This window comes from Sparus aurata, chromosome 8 (genome assembly GCF_900880675.1).
Source record: "Sparus aurata chromosome 8, fSpaAur1.1, whole genome shotgun sequence".
Classification (NCBI taxonomy): domain Eukaryota; kingdom Metazoa; phylum Chordata; class Actinopteri; order Spariformes; family Sparidae; genus Sparus; species Sparus aurata.
Window position 1 is genome coordinate 32,225,596 of NC_044194.1, and position 17,861 is coordinate 32,243,456.

The window sequence follows — 17,861 nt, forward strand, 5'->3', positions numbered from 1 at the left end:
TTTTTTACCATTTCTGCATAGAATACTGTGTTTGTGACTAGATATTGTACTAAAATGGATCTACTGGACATCTGGAAAATTAAAACAACAGCTTTCGTTGGATTTTGATGCATAACTGGCCAGTAAATGCTTGTTTTTTCAGCTAGCTTGTTTGTTGATTGTGCCTCTCTGATGTGGTTTTAGCTTAAAATCCTTGCATGAGTAGAATGGAAATAATCTAAGATGTCTAACTGTAGATGACATGACTATACACTTGAACTGAGGCAGCAGCCTATTCAGCTAGCTGTGTTTGTATTGTTTGGCAAACTAAAAAGCTAATAAAGAATTATTTAAGTTCCTTTACAAAAAGAAACTGTGGCAAATGCGTTAAGACTTGTGTTTCTCTGTCAACCCCTCAGAGGAATATGGAAGCAGCTTTCTATTTCTGTTCAGGGAAGCAAATACCAACCAGTCACTACATCACTAACGGACAAACACAAATTCTTCTGACAGCAGCACAGAGAAACGCTTCCCATAATGAATCCACAATGTAAGCAACATTAAATCATTAAAGCCCTTACCCAGCATTCCTTTCTCTGCATTGGACAAACACAGATCTTTTTCTGCAGACGGTAGAACGAAAGCAACCACAAAACACTCGACTCCATCAGCCATCAGAGCCAGGCCCAGCACTGTGAAGAGTGTCCACTGGAACCTCCCGTGACCGCAGTCCTCTATGATGTCTTCGTATTGTTCAGACAACTCCTCCAGTTCAGAGACTGCGCTGCCAGCTGCTCGAGATTTAGCTCTGAAACACGGATAGAGGAAAAAAAAAAAAGTATCAGGAATCTGTGTGATACTGAAAACAATTCCTTCGATAATATCATAAACATCTGCAATTAGCTCTGGTGTTGTTCGTCAGATTAAGGGATTACAAGTCTTTAAACAGGAATGTAATTATATTGTGTTTGATCATAAGAATTAAGGAATTAATATTGCTGAAATCTGATCCAACCAAAAATCTTTGTGCAAAGCCAACTTTGTATGTTTTCACAGAACCACGCAGCTCCGGTGTAATGCTGCATCAATGCATAAATTCATACTGTGAACATCAACCCTGTATTCACTATTGTAAGTGTTGTTATTATCTTTGTGTGTTTAGGGGGATAAATAAATATAATATATTATAATAATATTCATAATCCTGTTTTCACTAGTATATAATCACCTAAAATTAAGAAATGCTGTGTTTTCATTACCTTAGACTGAGCCATTTTTATCTACAAAGGTGTTGCACTGCCACCATGTTGCACCTCCATGTTTCTACAGTAGCCCAGAAAGGACAAACCAAACACTCTGAGAGGTACTTTGCATGTTTAGCAACAACTTTAGGGGAGTGTAAGTCAAGTTGGTTGCAAGCTGCAATCTCATCGCTATATTCCACTAAATCCTACTCAGAGGAACTTTAATGGAATTAAAGTGCAGATTTCTTTAAAATGTCTGGACTGCATTACCTCATAAAGTAAATGCAACTTTGACTAAAATGAATGCAGGCTTGGTGTTCACTGTGATGGATTGCACGACTCAAGAAAGTTTCAACAGTCTGCATTATACACACGTCATGGAGGAAGGCTGCCATTACTGCAATTTCACATTTTCTATAACCAAGCCAGTGTTGAGGGACATATTCGCATTTACGTGACCAATACTACCTACACAACAATCTAATAAAATACTTTTTGACAAGTACAGTGTTACAGCTGTATCTGTTCTGAGCTGGTTGTCCCTTCTATCCTCCTGTCCTCGCTAGATCTGCCCTGATTACTTAATGAAGGGCACCTGGCATGAGGGGAAGTGCTTAGAAGCTCCCGTGCCAGCCTCACAGGGAAGACTCTTCTGGACTAAGGCCTGCAAGGGATTTTTCTCAGCCTAAGATTTTGTTCTGTAATATTTTAGTTTATGGTCATTTTTTCTAGTGTCTCGATTGTCAGCTGATTTTTATATTAATAAATCCCACTTGGATCTTTTTTTTTAATGGTGTTGTTTTGTGGTTAATTACGGTCAGGGGTGGAAGGCTGTTCTTTCCAAAGGGCTGCCTAAAGATGGGGTGTAACCCCAGTAAACATCCTAAAGCGAAAATGCTACTTCAAGGGTAACTCCATCAGTTTTCCACATTACAGTGTGTTCACAGGTGTTGGGGAGTACTGACTCGATGGCTCCAGAGGAAGCTACATGTACACTGTGTAAAATGTCCTCCAGTGATGTCACTCAATGGTTTCATTGCGTTATGGGTAATGGGTAGGTGTAGGTTTTGAAGGGTAGTCCACCTGATTGAATTCCTGTAACACTGTTGGACTCAAAATGGACTGTTGAAAAACAAATGATCAGAATGGAGACAGCTTTTAGTCCACACATTCTTCTTCCTTTTCAAAACATAGTGCCTGCATTACCCACAAGGCAGTTTGGCCACTGGGTGACATCACTGGAGGTAATTTAGTCTTGAATACATTTACCTCAAAATGTAACCTAAGTACAGTGCTGCATTATGTATTGCTAAATGTATATGGGCTATAAATCCAAAACCTCTGGCTTTAGAGCAGGTACATTAATAAGTTGGGATCAACGCAGCTTGGAGCAGGAACACTGAAGCAATGCATGAGAACTGCAAGCAGAAGAAAAACCAGAGATGGCACATGGATGCAGGGGGTCGACATGCAACTGTTGTGTGTAAAAATAAACAGATGCTTCTGCACTGTCGCCTACATCTGAGTGAGGGTTAAGAGAAGGTTGGCGTCTGAGAAAGTTGGACCTAAAGTGAGGAGACTAATAAGGTGAGAGTGCAGTCTGTAGCCATACATGCACATTATTCTCTGGTTTTTGGTACATTAGAAGAAGAACATAAAGAAGAAATCTGCTGTGGCTTACCGTGTGGCTCGCTGTGCAGCCTTCACTTCATCAGGATGAGGTATCCCTTGATATTCTCCTTCGTACAATTGATCCTCTTCATCGTGTCCTTCTGTTGCGTCACTTGCTGTGTCCTCTTCATGGGGAGGGTAGTTAGCCTGGTAACCATATCCATCTTGGCCACCACCTTCTCCGTAAGTCCCATAGCTGTCATCCCCTCCTTGGTGGTATACATTGTTTGCATAGGGGTCAGCCATCTTGGCTCAGTGGGCCTGCTGGGCTAAGAGCTAATTTTACAGCAGATAGAAGGCTTTTGTTTGCTGTGTCAGGTATGTCTCGTCTGATGATAAATTTCAGGAAAAAGTGATTATGATAAGCAAACTTTCAGACACATGATGAGTTAATTAGCCTAAAAGTGCAAATAACCTAGACTACTTGTGTCACAGTCATTAGTTACAGTGACTGTTCCTGTCACTAGCATTTAAAGAAAGTAGTGAGTTAAAAATTCCCTAAAAGATTTGTTAGATAAGAGCAGATATTCTGAACATATATGAACATAAGGTGGAACTTGTTTGTGTAATAATGTGTCCGTCTCAGCTCCTGGTTTGAGTTGAGGTGATGCTGGTGGAGACTCTGAGGGCCTCAGATCTCTTCAGTTTTCACTCCTGACAAGAAAAAGAATGAGATAAGTGTATCCTCAAAAGAAAAACAAGTCTCTGCATCATCTCTGTACATGTAACTGTACAACCTATTCTCTAATGTCTCAATGTGCAGAACCAGTTCAACTTGAACTTTATGGCAGATTGCTCAGTCACATAGCAATGCAGTTTTTTTGTGTTTTTGCTCATCCACAAGAGAAACGATGAGATGGTTGTTTCCTCTCAGCAGTTACATAATTTGTGGATGTGGGGAAATAATAACCCCACTTTAACTTTAAAGTGATTCTTTCCTATTTCTTTCCTTTTCCTATGCAAATTCTGTATCACTAATAATATCCTCTAACAAAAAATATTTTTCATCCATTTGACAGGATAAATTATTTCAGTGTAATGTTTGAAGATTTATTGTAAAATCTGTCACATGCTGCTGACGCACGTTATTCACACTCATCACAGTAAGTTAACAAATCATTTTACCTACCCAAGGCGGGCACATGGTGTCATTCACGGTGAATCCTATAATTTTACTGGGTCACATACCAGAAAGCAGACAAAAGCCTCTAATTCCCCTAAATGCTAACATGCTCATTTTAACAAGCTGATACTAAGCAGGTACATTGTTTATAATGCTCATCATAGCATGTAAACATCCTAAAATCAGAATATCATTAGTTTTTTTGTTTTTTTTTGGCTTTTAATTAGCAAGACATAAAAATAAAAGGTAGTTTTAGAAACATCCATAAGGAGAGATTGGAGAAAAGTAAAATAAAATCTAATAACTTCAAATTACAAAAATAATGATAAATAAATAAATGAAAAGTTTGATGTTTTAGCTCTCTCTTGAGAAGCATTGATTTATATACTATCTTTCAGTAGCCATAAAACAAAGAACTGCATGAGCAGATTTTTTTTTTTTGCCTGATGATGACTTTCGAGTAAAAATCAGGGGATCATCTGAATCAGACATGTCAAACTCACATCCACATCCGGCCCAGGGTACAATTATATCTGGCCCACGATAGAATACCATATGTCCATCATATGGCCTACTGGTATATAAGACAAATACTGTTGACACGACAAATCCCAGAATGCACTGCAACAGCTAGCATGCCCAGACCGGCAAGCCCACCTGCACCTTCCCCCCACTTTATTGTACATTCGAGGTCAGAAGTCAACTGAACATGACACTGTGCCCTATCACAGAGGTGGGAAGTGGAGCGAAAGAGCTTAAGAGATTCTTTGAATTACATGAATAAATCTGACAGTTTCTGGGGAGCAAAGGGAAAGATGCCACAGAGCTCCGGACAGGGCCACCCCCGGACAAATTAGGGGCCAAGGCACAATTTTATTTTGAAGTCCCCCAATACAAAATGACTGTATCACAAAATGCCATTTAGGTTTACAACCTTTATTAGTAGGAGCAAATCAAATGAACAGACTCTTTCAACAATGGAACAAGCCTTTTACAGATGACATAGTGTTTATGGCCCTGGTGACGTGCTGGGCGCTGGCTCCGTGTCACCCTTAGTAACAAACTTCAGCATTATGAAAAAAAATCCATCATACAAGCAGATTATTAAGATTTGTTTTGGAAATTAATGTAAATACTAGCCTCACAGAGATTAAAATACAATGTATGCAAATACGACTAATGATAATATTCATTATGATTTGATTTGATGATATTCAATATTTCAATATTTTCACATACTTATTTTAAAATTTTGTACTTAGGCTCTATATTCCTACACTGCTCTTTGCTGCTGCAATGCTTTAAATTTCTCCATTGTGGGTCAAATAAAGGATTATCTTAATTTATCTTATTTTATCTAATGCTATTATATATATGAAAACCTGAGCCACCAACTGGCCAATTAACCACTCCTTTTTCAACAGAGGTGAAGGCAGTTAACAAGACTTTCAATAAATGATAATCAGGGCCGCTGGAAAATGTAATCTCCAGTCCACATCTAGACAGAATTATCCCCTCTTCTGTCTCATGATTAGCAGACTGGGGTGTTTATGCCACAAAGTTTTTTTTTTAATTTCAACAACACACCCACTTTCAAGTGACGCACGAGCCTCTTCTTGTTTTACTTTTTCTTTCTTTTGCTTGCTCCCGATTCATGTTGCCGTTTGGAGGCCATCTCTCCACCTGCATCCAACTGACTGTCAGAGCATCTGACTGCTGATTGGTCAGATGCTGCGTGCTGTCAATCATTGCGGCAACGCGTGCGGTGTCAGATTACTCGTCTATTTTTCTCTCTCTCCTGCCTCGGGCTGACTTGGCGCTCTATGTGCGCCTCACTGCAGCGCTGCGCATCCTTTGCGCATTTGCAGAGAATGCATCCCCTTGCGCAAAATGGGGCCCCCATGGATCGTGGGACCCTACGCACAGTGTGTGTTCTGCGTGTAGGGAGGGGCGGCGCTGAGGAAAAGTGAAGATGTGATCTGGTGTTTTTGTGCAACATAAAGAAACATATCATTGTGCTAAACCTCCAGCTTCAGGGACGAGGGCCCTGCGCCTGTGGGAGACTCAGATGCAGCAAGGAAACTTTAGTCACATTGTGTTGCCAAACAATGACAAGACATTTTTCCACTGCTCTCCCATCAGTGCAATTTGCTGGGTGCACTCTGTCACAGAGTTTGTGAGGTGACTTTTCCAACCAAATGGAGCTGAGAGACCTCCAGTGTAATAATACACTCAAGGCAAAGTATGACTCTGTGGGCGCTGCACAGTTTCCAAGCTTCATCCCTGCAATGATGCCTCAACTCCATCTACATGCTGCCCAAATGCTCTGCATGTTTGTAAGCACATACCTATATGAGCAGCTTTTCTCTGTGATGAAGATGAATAAAAACCCACAAAGGAGCTGTCTCACTGATTCACCTTCACCCCATCTCGAGGGTTTCCTCAGCACAAAACCTAACCCTAAACACTGATGAAATGGCAGCTAAGAAAATGTGCCAAACATCTGGCTCTAGCACTTAATGTTTTCCCTCCGCATTTGCATCCAGTAGCCTGTTTTATCCTTTTAAATAAATGTTGACTCTGTTCAGCCCTCGAGATAGTCCTGGATTTTAAATTTGGCCCACTCTGTGTTTGAGTTTACAGTCCCTGGGCCGAGGTGTCAGCGTAACACTATCACATCATGTATCTCATCTCAGCGACCTGTAATTACAAATATCCTCAGTGCTCTTCAAGGAAATGCCAGTTTGCTGTTGTGACTCTGTGACCTGTACTGGCAGGAAAATAGAGCCCTAAGTCTTCCTTCCTGTTCATGTTGTCTCAGAGGTGACTGCGACGTATCCACCATATGGACGCTTTCTTAGCCAGGAGACCAGTCACTGCCACTGCCAAGCTGCAACCACAGATCAGCTCTTCTCCGCAGGACACATATTCTCAATTTGTATGACAAAATAACCCTGCATTTTGACTTAGCATATCACACTAGCAACATGATTAAACATATCATAGGACCACATGTTGAGTAATGGTGAAATATGCTGAGAGTGGTAGTGTAGTATTAGAAGTACAACTAGAAAAATTGCATTTCCTGCGAAAATGCAGTGTGAATGCTGAAGGCCGAATTAATTTCGGAAATCTGCTGAACGTACTGCCGAAAATGCATAAAACTATTAGAATGTTGAAAAAAAGGCGAAAAGCTGTAGATTAAGACGGCAGGAAGATGTTAAAAGGTGAAAGTAGGCTAAAAAATATGTTAATATGGTGAAAAAAATATGAAAACCTGTAGAGTAAGAGGGCTGGAAGAGTTTAAAAAGGTGAAAAAAGGATGAAAAGCTGTAGAGTAAGAAGGCTGGAAGAGGTTAAAAAGATTAAAGGTACAATATGTGAGAAATCTAAAGCAACTGGCCCTAAAATCTTCTTAATATGTCACAGAGACTCAGGAATAATGTCATATAACATACTGAACTGACCAACAACAACAGTACAGCCAAAATATTTGCATTAAAAAAAATCTTTTGCAGACCACAAATCATGTTGATGTTTTGAAATCATGTTATGGCATGTGGCGCCACCCACTGCCGTCTACAAATCATTGCAGTCAGTAGAGTCTCAGCTGCTGATTAACCACAGGTTGCCAGTTGCAACTGAGCTACAATGGCGGAGGCAACGAAATCTTAAAGACCTCGTTATGAATCACAAAAACGGCAAGATAAAATTCGAGGCAAAGCGAGGGTCTATGTAGGAGATGCATTTGAACGGTGGAGACAGTTGAAAGCTGACAGGAATTTGAAAATGGATGCAGAATTGACTACTCTTCTCCTAGACAGGTAAGTTAAGCTTGGCTAACTAAGTTAGCATCATAGCTTGATGGGGATGGACATTTTGAATACTTTGAACTGTCGAGTAATAACGTTATTCGCTAGCAGCATTAGCACTGTCCTGGTACGGGCATTCGGTCTCCACGGTGTCGCTGTCCGCTCAGTGTCCAGCTGCTGTCCAGTCGATGTCCAGCCACTGTCCAGTTGATGTCCAGCCGCTATCGACGCGTTTGCCAGCAGCGGCTGGACAATACAAAATCTTACATTTGATACTTAGCCAAATTCGAGTCCTCTTTAGGTCTTTGCATGTATATCGCCATAAACTATATAACTTTATAAAATGGGAGGCAAAAATGAAGGACAGTTCTGTCAAATATCATGCATAACGTTATTCCATCTGATATGTCCATCCCTAGTCAACAGCTAACGTTACCATAAATAATAATACATCTTGATCTTTACTGAGAGAACAGAATTGTGTGTCCGCTCTGGCAACCACTGCATGAAAAGTGGGATTTTCGTCAGTATGCGGCACTGTAAATTGTCGTGGAATTTGAGGTTTGCGACAATTCACGGCAATTTGCAATTTGCAGGAAAGCTGACGGAAATTGTCGGAAATTGACGTGGGCCTTGCGTGGCAGTTGTCCCCCCATGACCCACCTCCCCCTGATTCTAGGGGAGGCTTTAACATGTAAATGAAAATGCTGTGAGCTATACAAATGCAAATCAGGGTAGCAGGGGGAGTTTTACTCCAGGTGACCTTTTTCTAAAAGGTATTAACTTCATTTTAAGAAAATCTCTGGTATAAATAGATAAGGCTCAGTATAGCCTAATAATAGACTCTTAAACTTTAGCTTGAATTGAATTATTTAATTAAGTATGCTGTAGCTCAGTGGGTAGAGCTGGTTGACTGGTGATCAGAAGATCACTGGTTCAAATCCCAGCTCCCCAGGGCGGGACTGAGCTACAAGTCGAAGTATCCTTGAGCAAGATACTGAACCCCGAAGTTGCTCCTGATGTGCAGTTGGCACCTTGTGAAGGCAGCCACTGCCATCAGTAAGGGTCCTGCGATGAGCTGGCGACTCGTCCAGGGCGTACCCTGGCCTACGCCCATAGAGTAAGACTGGATTTGGCCCCAGTAAGCCCCGCAACCCCTTAGGGGGGAAAAAAGCGGCAACATCCCGCGACCCTCATGGATAAGCGGAAAGAAAACGGAACGGAACGGAATTAAGTATGCTAGATTAATTACTTTGTATGTCATTAGCAATGGCCAATGTTATGTAAAAAAGGTTTTTTATTCTTTTTTTCTCTCTCCTGAGACCAAGTTAAAGATAAAACGGCAGTTGTTAAAAGTTAAAATTTAAATGACATATTTTGAGAAAAATAAGATATTGAAATGTATAAATAATTTCTGTTTTAAATGTGCGACATTAAAATATAATTTCATGGGTTCTGAATGTTTAAAAGAAGTTAAAGTAATTGTTATTACATGTGAGAGTTCATGACCTGTAAGAGTTTTTACACTTCTGGGTTGACCGGAGCGTGAGTGGCGAGGAAGAAGGAGCGGAGAGTTAATGGCGTCGGGCAGCTTACAGTGGACTGTGTGTGTCGTCAGTGTCGTGTTTTATCATTAACAGACTGTGAACTGTTGTCGGACGATGTGCTGTGAGTGTGTGAGTTGGACTCTCCATCGCAGTCGAAGTGTTTTATTGGACACGAAGCAAGTTCGGCTAAGCTAGCTAGCAGGAGCTAAGCTAGGCTAGCAGGAGCTAGGCTAGCCGGAGCTAGGCTAGCGGAACGGCCATTGTCGAGAGGAGGCCTGCGCTGACGGAAGAAGCTTTGCCGGGTCGCCGCGGAGAGTGTCGCTGACGGAGGTCGCTTCGCTGCCGCAGAGGGACACGGAGGTTTATCGCTGCGAGCATTTTATTCTCACAGACTAACCTTGCATCACAACGAGGCCATGACCTCCTATTAGCTTGGAGCTATGTCTGCAAGTCCAGATTTACATGATGCCGATAATGACGCCATCGTGTGTAAGTAACGTTTACTGTTTTCTCCTTTCTTGTTTAATTTTACTGTGACTTACGTTTTCTTTATTCATACTACTCTCATTTAATTGTTTTCCAGCTGCCTGTAAGACAGTATGCAGTAGCTTCAGGTACAAACAACCAGATCTTCCATTGCAGGCTGAAGCTGTGAGGAGTTCCGCTCGGGGTCGACCGAGAACAAGGAGGGTTAGATTAGATCAGTTTTTGGTCAATGTGACTATTATTCGGGTGCATTAATAGATGTGTTGTGTCCATATGCAGTGCATCACGCAGTACTGATTGTCTTTATTGATTGTTTTGATTGTTACAGCTGCTGGAAGCATGACAGTGTGCTAGCTGAGGATGAGGTGGACCTTTGGAAGTGCGCCACCATGGACCTGATGTCTGAGGAGGAAGACGGCGGGGTGTCTGGATGGTTTATATTTATAATGACCCAGGGTGACCAATAGTGACAGATCTGCCAACCAATCACAAGTGATTTTTCGTGTTTAAAAGTAGTGGTTTCATCCAATACTGAGTGAGGAAATTCAAGCTAGGCCATACATTCTCTGGCCAGGCGTGGTTTCGCTGCTATTCATATGCAAATTAGAGCCGTTCGCACCTCCGCGAGCTCCACTGACGTCATAGTTCATTTCCAACAATTTTCGGCACAGACGAACGCTACGTTCAAAGCCTGTAAATTGTTGTTAACTGCCGAAAATTAGGGAAATTTATGGAGCCGAAAATCCCACTTTTCATGCAGTGAACCTCGAGTCTGGAGGGGAGGGGGTGGCGGATACGACTCGCCGCAGTATTTTGAATTTGAGTGTAGTAACCGTTTTCGGCCACATTCTTACATATGGCGCCTTTAAAAAAGGCTGAAAAGGTGAAAAGCTGTAGAGTAAGCGGGCTGGAAGAGGTAAAAATGGTAAAAAGGCTAAAAATTTGAAAAGTTAAAGGCTGATAAAGCTTAAAAAGGTTAAAAAAGGATGAAAAGCTGTAGAATAAGAGGGCCGGAAAAGCTTAAAAAGTGATAAAGGATGAAAAGCTGTAGAGTAAGAGGGCTGGAAGAAGTTAAAATGGTGGAAAAGGGCAAAAAAGTTGAAAAGTTAAAGGCTGAAAGAGCATAAAGGGTGAAAAAAGGATTAAAAGGGTGAAAACCTGTGAAGCAAGAGAGCCGAAAAAGCTTAAGAAGGTGAAAAAAGGATGAAAATGTAAGGGGTAAAAGAGTTTAAGGGTAAAAGAGCTTAAAAAGGTGAAAACAGGATGAAAAGGTGAAAAACTGTAGAGTAAAAGGGCTGGAAGAGGTTAAAATCGTGAAAAAAGGATGAAAAGATGTAGAGTAAACGCGCTGAAAAAGCTTAAAAAGGTGACAAAGGTGACAAAGGATGAAAAGCTGTAGAGTAAGAGGGCCAAAAAAGCTTAAAAAGGTGAAAAAGCATGAAAATGTAAAAAAGTCAAAGGGTCAAAGAGCTTAAAATGGCTGCACATACGCTGGAGGAGGAGCAACCATGAAGAAAGCCAACAAGATTTCCTACATTTTGTATGTATACATTGTCTATGTTAAGTAAAAGATTTGGGATCAAAATCCAGCTGAAGACAATTCTTTCTCCAGATTTTCCAGCTGCTCTACACTCTAGTGATGATGTCAAGCACTCTAGCTGATGCAATACACACGCATTCTTCAGATACACACGAAGTAGAAAAGCCAGATGAAAATGTCCCCATAAGAATGAAAAAACGCCTCCCAAACTCCTGCGATTTTTGAAAAAACTGTAATGGTTATTGCCCAAATATCTATATGGTGAGTGAGAGGAGACATGGCTGAACTCGGTCATGTCGTTTTTATTTCTGTAGAGTGAGAAATGAGGGCAGAAAAGCAAGAGACAAATCAGGTACTGTCTGCTCTCCTCCAGAAATTTAGCCTCAAAATCAACATCGCGGCTTTGGGGGGGGGGGGGGGGGGGGGGGGGGGGGGGGGGCTTCTAAATCCAAAACTGTAAGTCTTACATCTGAAATAAGACCATCAGCTGACACCCAACAAGATTTCCTACATTTCATTGCATATATTGTCTATGTCAAGTAAAAGATGTGGGATCAAAATCAAGCTGAAGACAATTTTTTCTCCAATCTTTGAGGCTGCTCTACACTCTAGCGATGATGTCACACACTCTAGCTGATGCAATACACACCCATTATAAACTCAGAAGACAGGCTAAAAATCCTTAAAACTAAAACTGCAGCATTTTCAAAACCGTACAAGATTTTTAAAAACTGAATACATCACCAATATTTCAAGGCCTTGTGAGTGTTTTAAAGTTTGAATGGTGTCTCTAGCTCAACGTATGAGGAACAAGAAAAGGTTGAAATTCGATGAGTTTTGAAGAGGATTTGAAGCTTTTCCCGTTTGATTCAATGTTAATTTTATTTTGGGAAAAAGCTAAATTTCTGAAAGAAGTTGAAAGGTTAAAAAGCTGAAAAGTACAAGGCAGAAAGAGCTTGAAAAGCTGAACATTTTAATAGTTGAACGGTTTCTATATCTGAACGTGTGCTAAAGTTATAGCAGAATGAAATTTGAAAAAATCCCCGAAAGGATGAATGGGAAAAAGTTTGCAGAAAAAGATGATAAGCTGATATTTCTAAAAGTATGAAAGATTGAAAAGAGAAAAATACAAGCAGTATTGTCCTTAAAAAGCTGAACATTTTGATGGTTGAATGGTTTCAAAGCTCAAGATTTGTAGGAGAAGAAACGTGCCGAAAAAACGTACAGAAGAATAATAACTAAAAAAAATTCCAGAAGAACAATAATGTGAATGCCTTCAGCATTCTATATATCTCTCATGTCTTTCAGTGCCTCTGCTGAATGCGAACGTTGCACATGCAAACATGCCTGTCACTTATACATCTTCTTATAAGTATATTGTGTATATTTTATATTTTATATATTTTTTTTTTTATATTTTGTGTGTCGGGAAACTTGCAAATTAAGAATTTCATTGCCTGGTGTAAACTATGTGCATATGACAATAAAACATCTTGAATCTCGAATCTTAGTATAAAATAAAAAAGAATTAGTGGGCCAAATTCAGTTTTTATCAACTTGTTATTAACACTCATTTTACTCAAGTTACTTGTAATTTAGTGTTAAAAAATCTCACCAACTCAATGCACTTGAGTTGTATTCATTTAGAAAAAATAATTTTTCGGCTTTTTTTCTGTGCTGGAATATAACTTAGTACATTTACTCAAGTACTGTACTTGTACGTACTTGTACAAGTACTGTAAGTACTTGAGTCTTTTTCTTTTCATGCTACTCTCCACAACTACAGCTTTAGATATAACTAGTTAATTTTAAAATTAAGATTTGTGCACACACAAGATTAGCTCCTCCTCTACTAATTACGGTGGTAAAGTGCTATTCTAAAGCCTGACCAGGGACAAAGACTGCAAATTAGCTGAAGCTAGACGTCTTATATGCATCACATTTTCCCATTTTCCATGGCAAAGTTGTATGTATCGTCCCTGTTAAATAAACATTAAAATAAAAAAATAAATTCTGCTTTCACATAAATGCACGAGTAGTAATTAAATGATATAATAATAACAGTCACAAGGACCATAGGCTACTTTTACTTTCAGTACTTTAAGAACATTTCTCTGATTATATGCTTTTACTTAACTAAGAGCAGTACCTTTGCTTGTACTGTTAGAGTAGTTTCACGGAGTAGTATTAGTCCTATTTACTGAAGATCTGAATACTTCACCCGCCACTTATTTGTTTTCAACTTGTGCACATGCGCAGAGCAATTACCTCTACTTGCCGCATAAGGTTTCTTTGTTCAACTTGCTGGAGCAAGCCCAAGTGGAACCGGACCGGACATTGCCTCAAAAGCACTCTTCATTATTTTCAGCATAACGGCGATTATTTTGCTTCACACACCAATTCAGTAAGTACATATATTAACCTTGTGCAGAGTACAAGTACATATTTACATATTTTAACCTTGTGTTCTTTTAATTCAGCACCAGGTTTATGTGCTTGTTAGCAAGTTATACTGCCGGCTAACACTAGGTTCATGATATGAATTGTTATCAGTGACAACATGGATAAATCCTTATACAACTTGGCCAACAATGGGAAACATTTCAACCCATGACTTTGAAAACAGATTCTACCTCTGCGAAAATCAATGGTTTCAGTTCAAAATAGGTATTTTACAACTTTTATTAGTTAAAAGTAAGGGGTACATTTGTGTGTGTGTGTGTGTGGTTACTAAACCACTGCATTGTATCGGAAAGAGGAATTTTCTCTGCATTTTTTGAACATCCTCCTTACCAGTTTAATGTCAGAAATAACCATGTTTTGACTTCCGGTGAGGCGCGAAGCAGGATGGCTGCCCGTCATTGAGCTCTGACGCAGACCCCCCATACCTTATACTTTTTTTGGACAGATAAACAACTGAAAGCCGCGTTAAAGTAGTCGAAACAACAACACTGGAGAAATGGCATCAAAAAAGGAAGCAAACACGACCAAGAGGCAAGATTTGAGCCGACGACACCAAGCTACCGACGCTGCTAACGAGGACATGGCTATGCTAATTAAGCAGGTCATGGCCACGGAGATGGAAAACTTGCAAGAAACGGTAGCTAGCATGCTTAATGAGTCGCTGGCCAAAGCTCTTGACCACATAGAAAAGCATATGGTAGAGAATGGTAACATCTTGTGGTCACTTAAAGAACAAGCTGAAAACCACGCCAAAAAATTCAACACGGTGTTCAACAAGATAGAAGCTATCCAAACTAGCCTGCGCAAGACCGAGCAAGATACCAGTTCATGCCTCACAGAAGTTAATGTGCTACGGAGGAAGATAAATGAGCTTGAGGACAGATCACGGAGGAACAACGTGCGGCTGGTCAACTTACCGAGCGGTGCTGAGGGCAACGATCCGAGAGGCTTCCTTAAGAAGATGCTCCCTAGATGGATCCCCTCTCTTAAAGATCTACATGACACACCGCTGGAGATTGATCGTGCACATCGGATATATTCTAACAACGCCTCCCGACCGCGGACCATGATTTTCAGGCTCCTGCGATACACCTACCGCCAGGCCGTTCTGGAGGGAGCCAGGAGGGCCAAGCCCGCTCTGCCCGGCGGTGTCCAGCTGCACTTCTTCGCTGACTACAGCCCCGGTACGACACAAGAGCGGCAGAAATACAAGGACCTCCGAGCTAAACGACGCCAGAAAGGGATCAAGTCGTTCCTCATATACCCAGCGATCTTGAAGGTAAATAACGAAGGCAAAATAATGTCTTTCAACTCCGTTGAGCAGGCGAGTGAAGCCCTGAGGTCGGTGGGGCTGTGTGGGGCGGAGGAGGTCACGGAGCCGGGAGCAGACGAGCAGCGGGAGGACACAGAGATGCAGTGAGGAATTTGAATGTATGTGCTGATGTACACATACCGCAAGTTGGTTTAATAATGACTGGTTAACTGTGGGTTTTTGTTTGTTTTTTGCACGTTTGTTACAACTTATTCACACGGTTCTTAATAGTTAAATAGAGTAATTTTTAGCCCGTTAAATGTATGAAACGCTCCATATGTTTTGGTTAAGTTTTAGGTATTGAAGCAACAGGCTCTCAGTAAAGTGAGGTCGAGCTCCTTACTTAAAGTTACCTTAGTTAAATTGGAAATGGTTTATCACAGTGGAGCCATTGTTTGATTTATTTTGTTATCAATGTGAATATGTTTATCTAATGCTAATGTTTATGAGGACGACAATACAAGATAACTGCTTTGTTATGGGGGGGCGGGAGTAGTTAGAGCTTAATGCTGACACTGCTGAGTGACACTCACGGATGTTTAGAAGTAGAGGGTTAAATAGGGGGGGAAGAGGGAAAAGTGGGGGAGGGGGAAGTAGAGAGTTTTCCCAGAGCTCCACCAACATTCAAAATATTATTCAGATGAACCCTGCCAACTCAGATGGGTTAGGGAACTTTAAAATTGTATCATTTAATGTTAGGGGACTTAACTCTCCATATAAACGATCTAAGGTCCTAAATTTCCTACATAGGAAAAAGATAGATATTGCGTTGATTCAGGAAACGCATCTCAAACCTGATGATGTTTCCAGAGTTCAGAATTACTATTATAAACCCATTGTGGCATCAACAGATGGAAGCCGTACAAAAGGAGTTATGATATTAATGAGACGTAGTATAAATCTAACGATAGAGAGATCTGGTTCCGAAAATAATGGGCGTTTAGCTTTCTGCTGCACGTCCATTCAGGGTAAAAAAGTTGCATTTATAAGCCTTTATGCCCCAACCATATTTGATGCTGACTTTTTTCCATTTGCTGCATCTGAGCTACTGAAATTAAGTGACTACCATCTCTACACTGGCTTGGATGCAAATGCAGTAGTGAGCAGGGATTTGGACAGGTCATCCCACACTTTATCCAGCACACAGGAGGCCGCCTCTAATGCATTGAATTGCTTTATAAAAGACCTAAACTTCGCTGATGTGTGTAGGGGCCATAACCTGTTGGCCAGGGACTACACTTTCTTTTCTGCAAGACATAAAACATTCTCCCGTATAGACTATATCCTGGTATCTGCTGGCCTGTCGTGCTCTGTGCACTCAGTATCACTTACAGGTCTACTGCACTCATATCTTACCTAGACACATATCTGATCATAACCCTGTTATCTCAACTTTTAATTTCCAAAACATCAAAAACAAGGCATCTCGATGGAGATTCAATACATCTCTGCTAAAAAATATTGATTTTATAACGCAAATGAGAACTAAGCTCATAGAATTTATTGACTTAAATCAGAACAGCGTCACAGATAAAACAATTGTTTGGGCATCAATCAAGGGCTTTATTCGTAATAACGCTATTTGGTTCAGCACCTACTTGCACAAAACCAAACTCGAAAAGATATCTACCCTAAAAAAGCAATGCTGTATTTTAGAAAAGGACCTCAAAAAAGGGTACACGGAAGCAAGGGAAAGTGATCTTAAAATTAAACAGGGAGAGCTAAACAATTTGCTAAGAAGCAGGGCTGAATATATGATCCATATTACCAAACATAAATATTATGCAGAGGGTAGCAGACCAAGTCGTCTTCTTGCCTTAACTCTCAAACATCAAGAAGCCAAAAGGACTGTACCTGCAATTAGATGTGATGGACATGGTGTAGTATCATCAACAGAAGAAATAAATGAGACATTTAAGAATTTTTTTAAAGATCTATATATGTGTGACCCGGTTCCTTCAGGAGAGTTTTTTAGTGAGTTGGAACTCCCTACATTACCACCAGATGATATTAAATCTCTGGACTCCTCAATTACTTTGAATGAACTACTCAAAGCTGTTAAATCTACAAACAAGGGCCGCACACCAGGAATAGATGGGATCCCTGTCGAATTATATCTGACATTTTGGGATTTACTAGGACCAATATGGCTGGACACTAGGGCTGGGCGATATATCGATATAAAACTTATATCGATATATTTTTGAAATATGATATGGAATTAGACCATATCGCATACATCGATATAGTTCAAATTTGCTCCAGGCAAGCCGATGACCCGGAGCTCTCTGCACTGCTCCCCCCGCCCCTCCTCCTTCATGCACAGAGAGGGGAGGGGCTGGAACAGACACTCCGGCACTCTTCAACAAACACTTTGGTGGCCGCCGTTGCCCCACACTTTGGCCTTGATACCCCGTTAAAAAATATCATCGCACGGCCACCGGACAGCGTAGCGAGCTTGTCTTGAATTACAGCCACCTGAGTGCAGAGTAGTCACTCACAGTAACTTCAGTGAGTTCGCGGTTCGCGCAGGTGGAGTCTCATCATCACGATGATCTCACGTGAAAGCCTCTCAAACAGCAGCAGCGTCTCAAAACAGAAGAACGAAACTTAAAGTACAGCGAGCGAGCGCAGCCGGTTTTGACATGATACGTAACTGACTTATGTGGTAGGATTTAGTCCGG

At 40.8% G+C, this 17,861-nt stretch overlaps 1 protein-coding gene across 5 annotated transcripts in view; it reads right to left on the minus strand.

The window, feature by feature from the left end:
• The window catches only part of LOC115586349 (synaptic vesicle glycoprotein 2B-like), a 104,031-nt gene that overhangs the window by 36,618 nt on the left and 49,552 nt on the right, over window positions 1–17,861 (minus strand). For 4 of the 5 annotated variants that reach the window (XR_003984860.1, XM_030425312.1, XM_030425313.1 and 1 more), the window contains 2 exons: window positions 2,905–3,548; window positions 561–787 (listed from right to left, as the gene is read on the minus strand). The exons of the other annotated variant lie outside the window; for it this stretch is intronic. Coding sequence is in view for 3 of the 4 variants with exons in the window: in XM_030425312.1 (XP_030281172.1) it covers window positions 561–787; window positions 2,905–3,140 (463 nt within the window). In the remaining variant the exon portion in view is untranslated. The remainder of the gene's footprint in view (window positions 1–560; window positions 788–2,904; window positions 3,549–17,861) is intronic. 5 annotated transcript variants of the gene reach the window in all.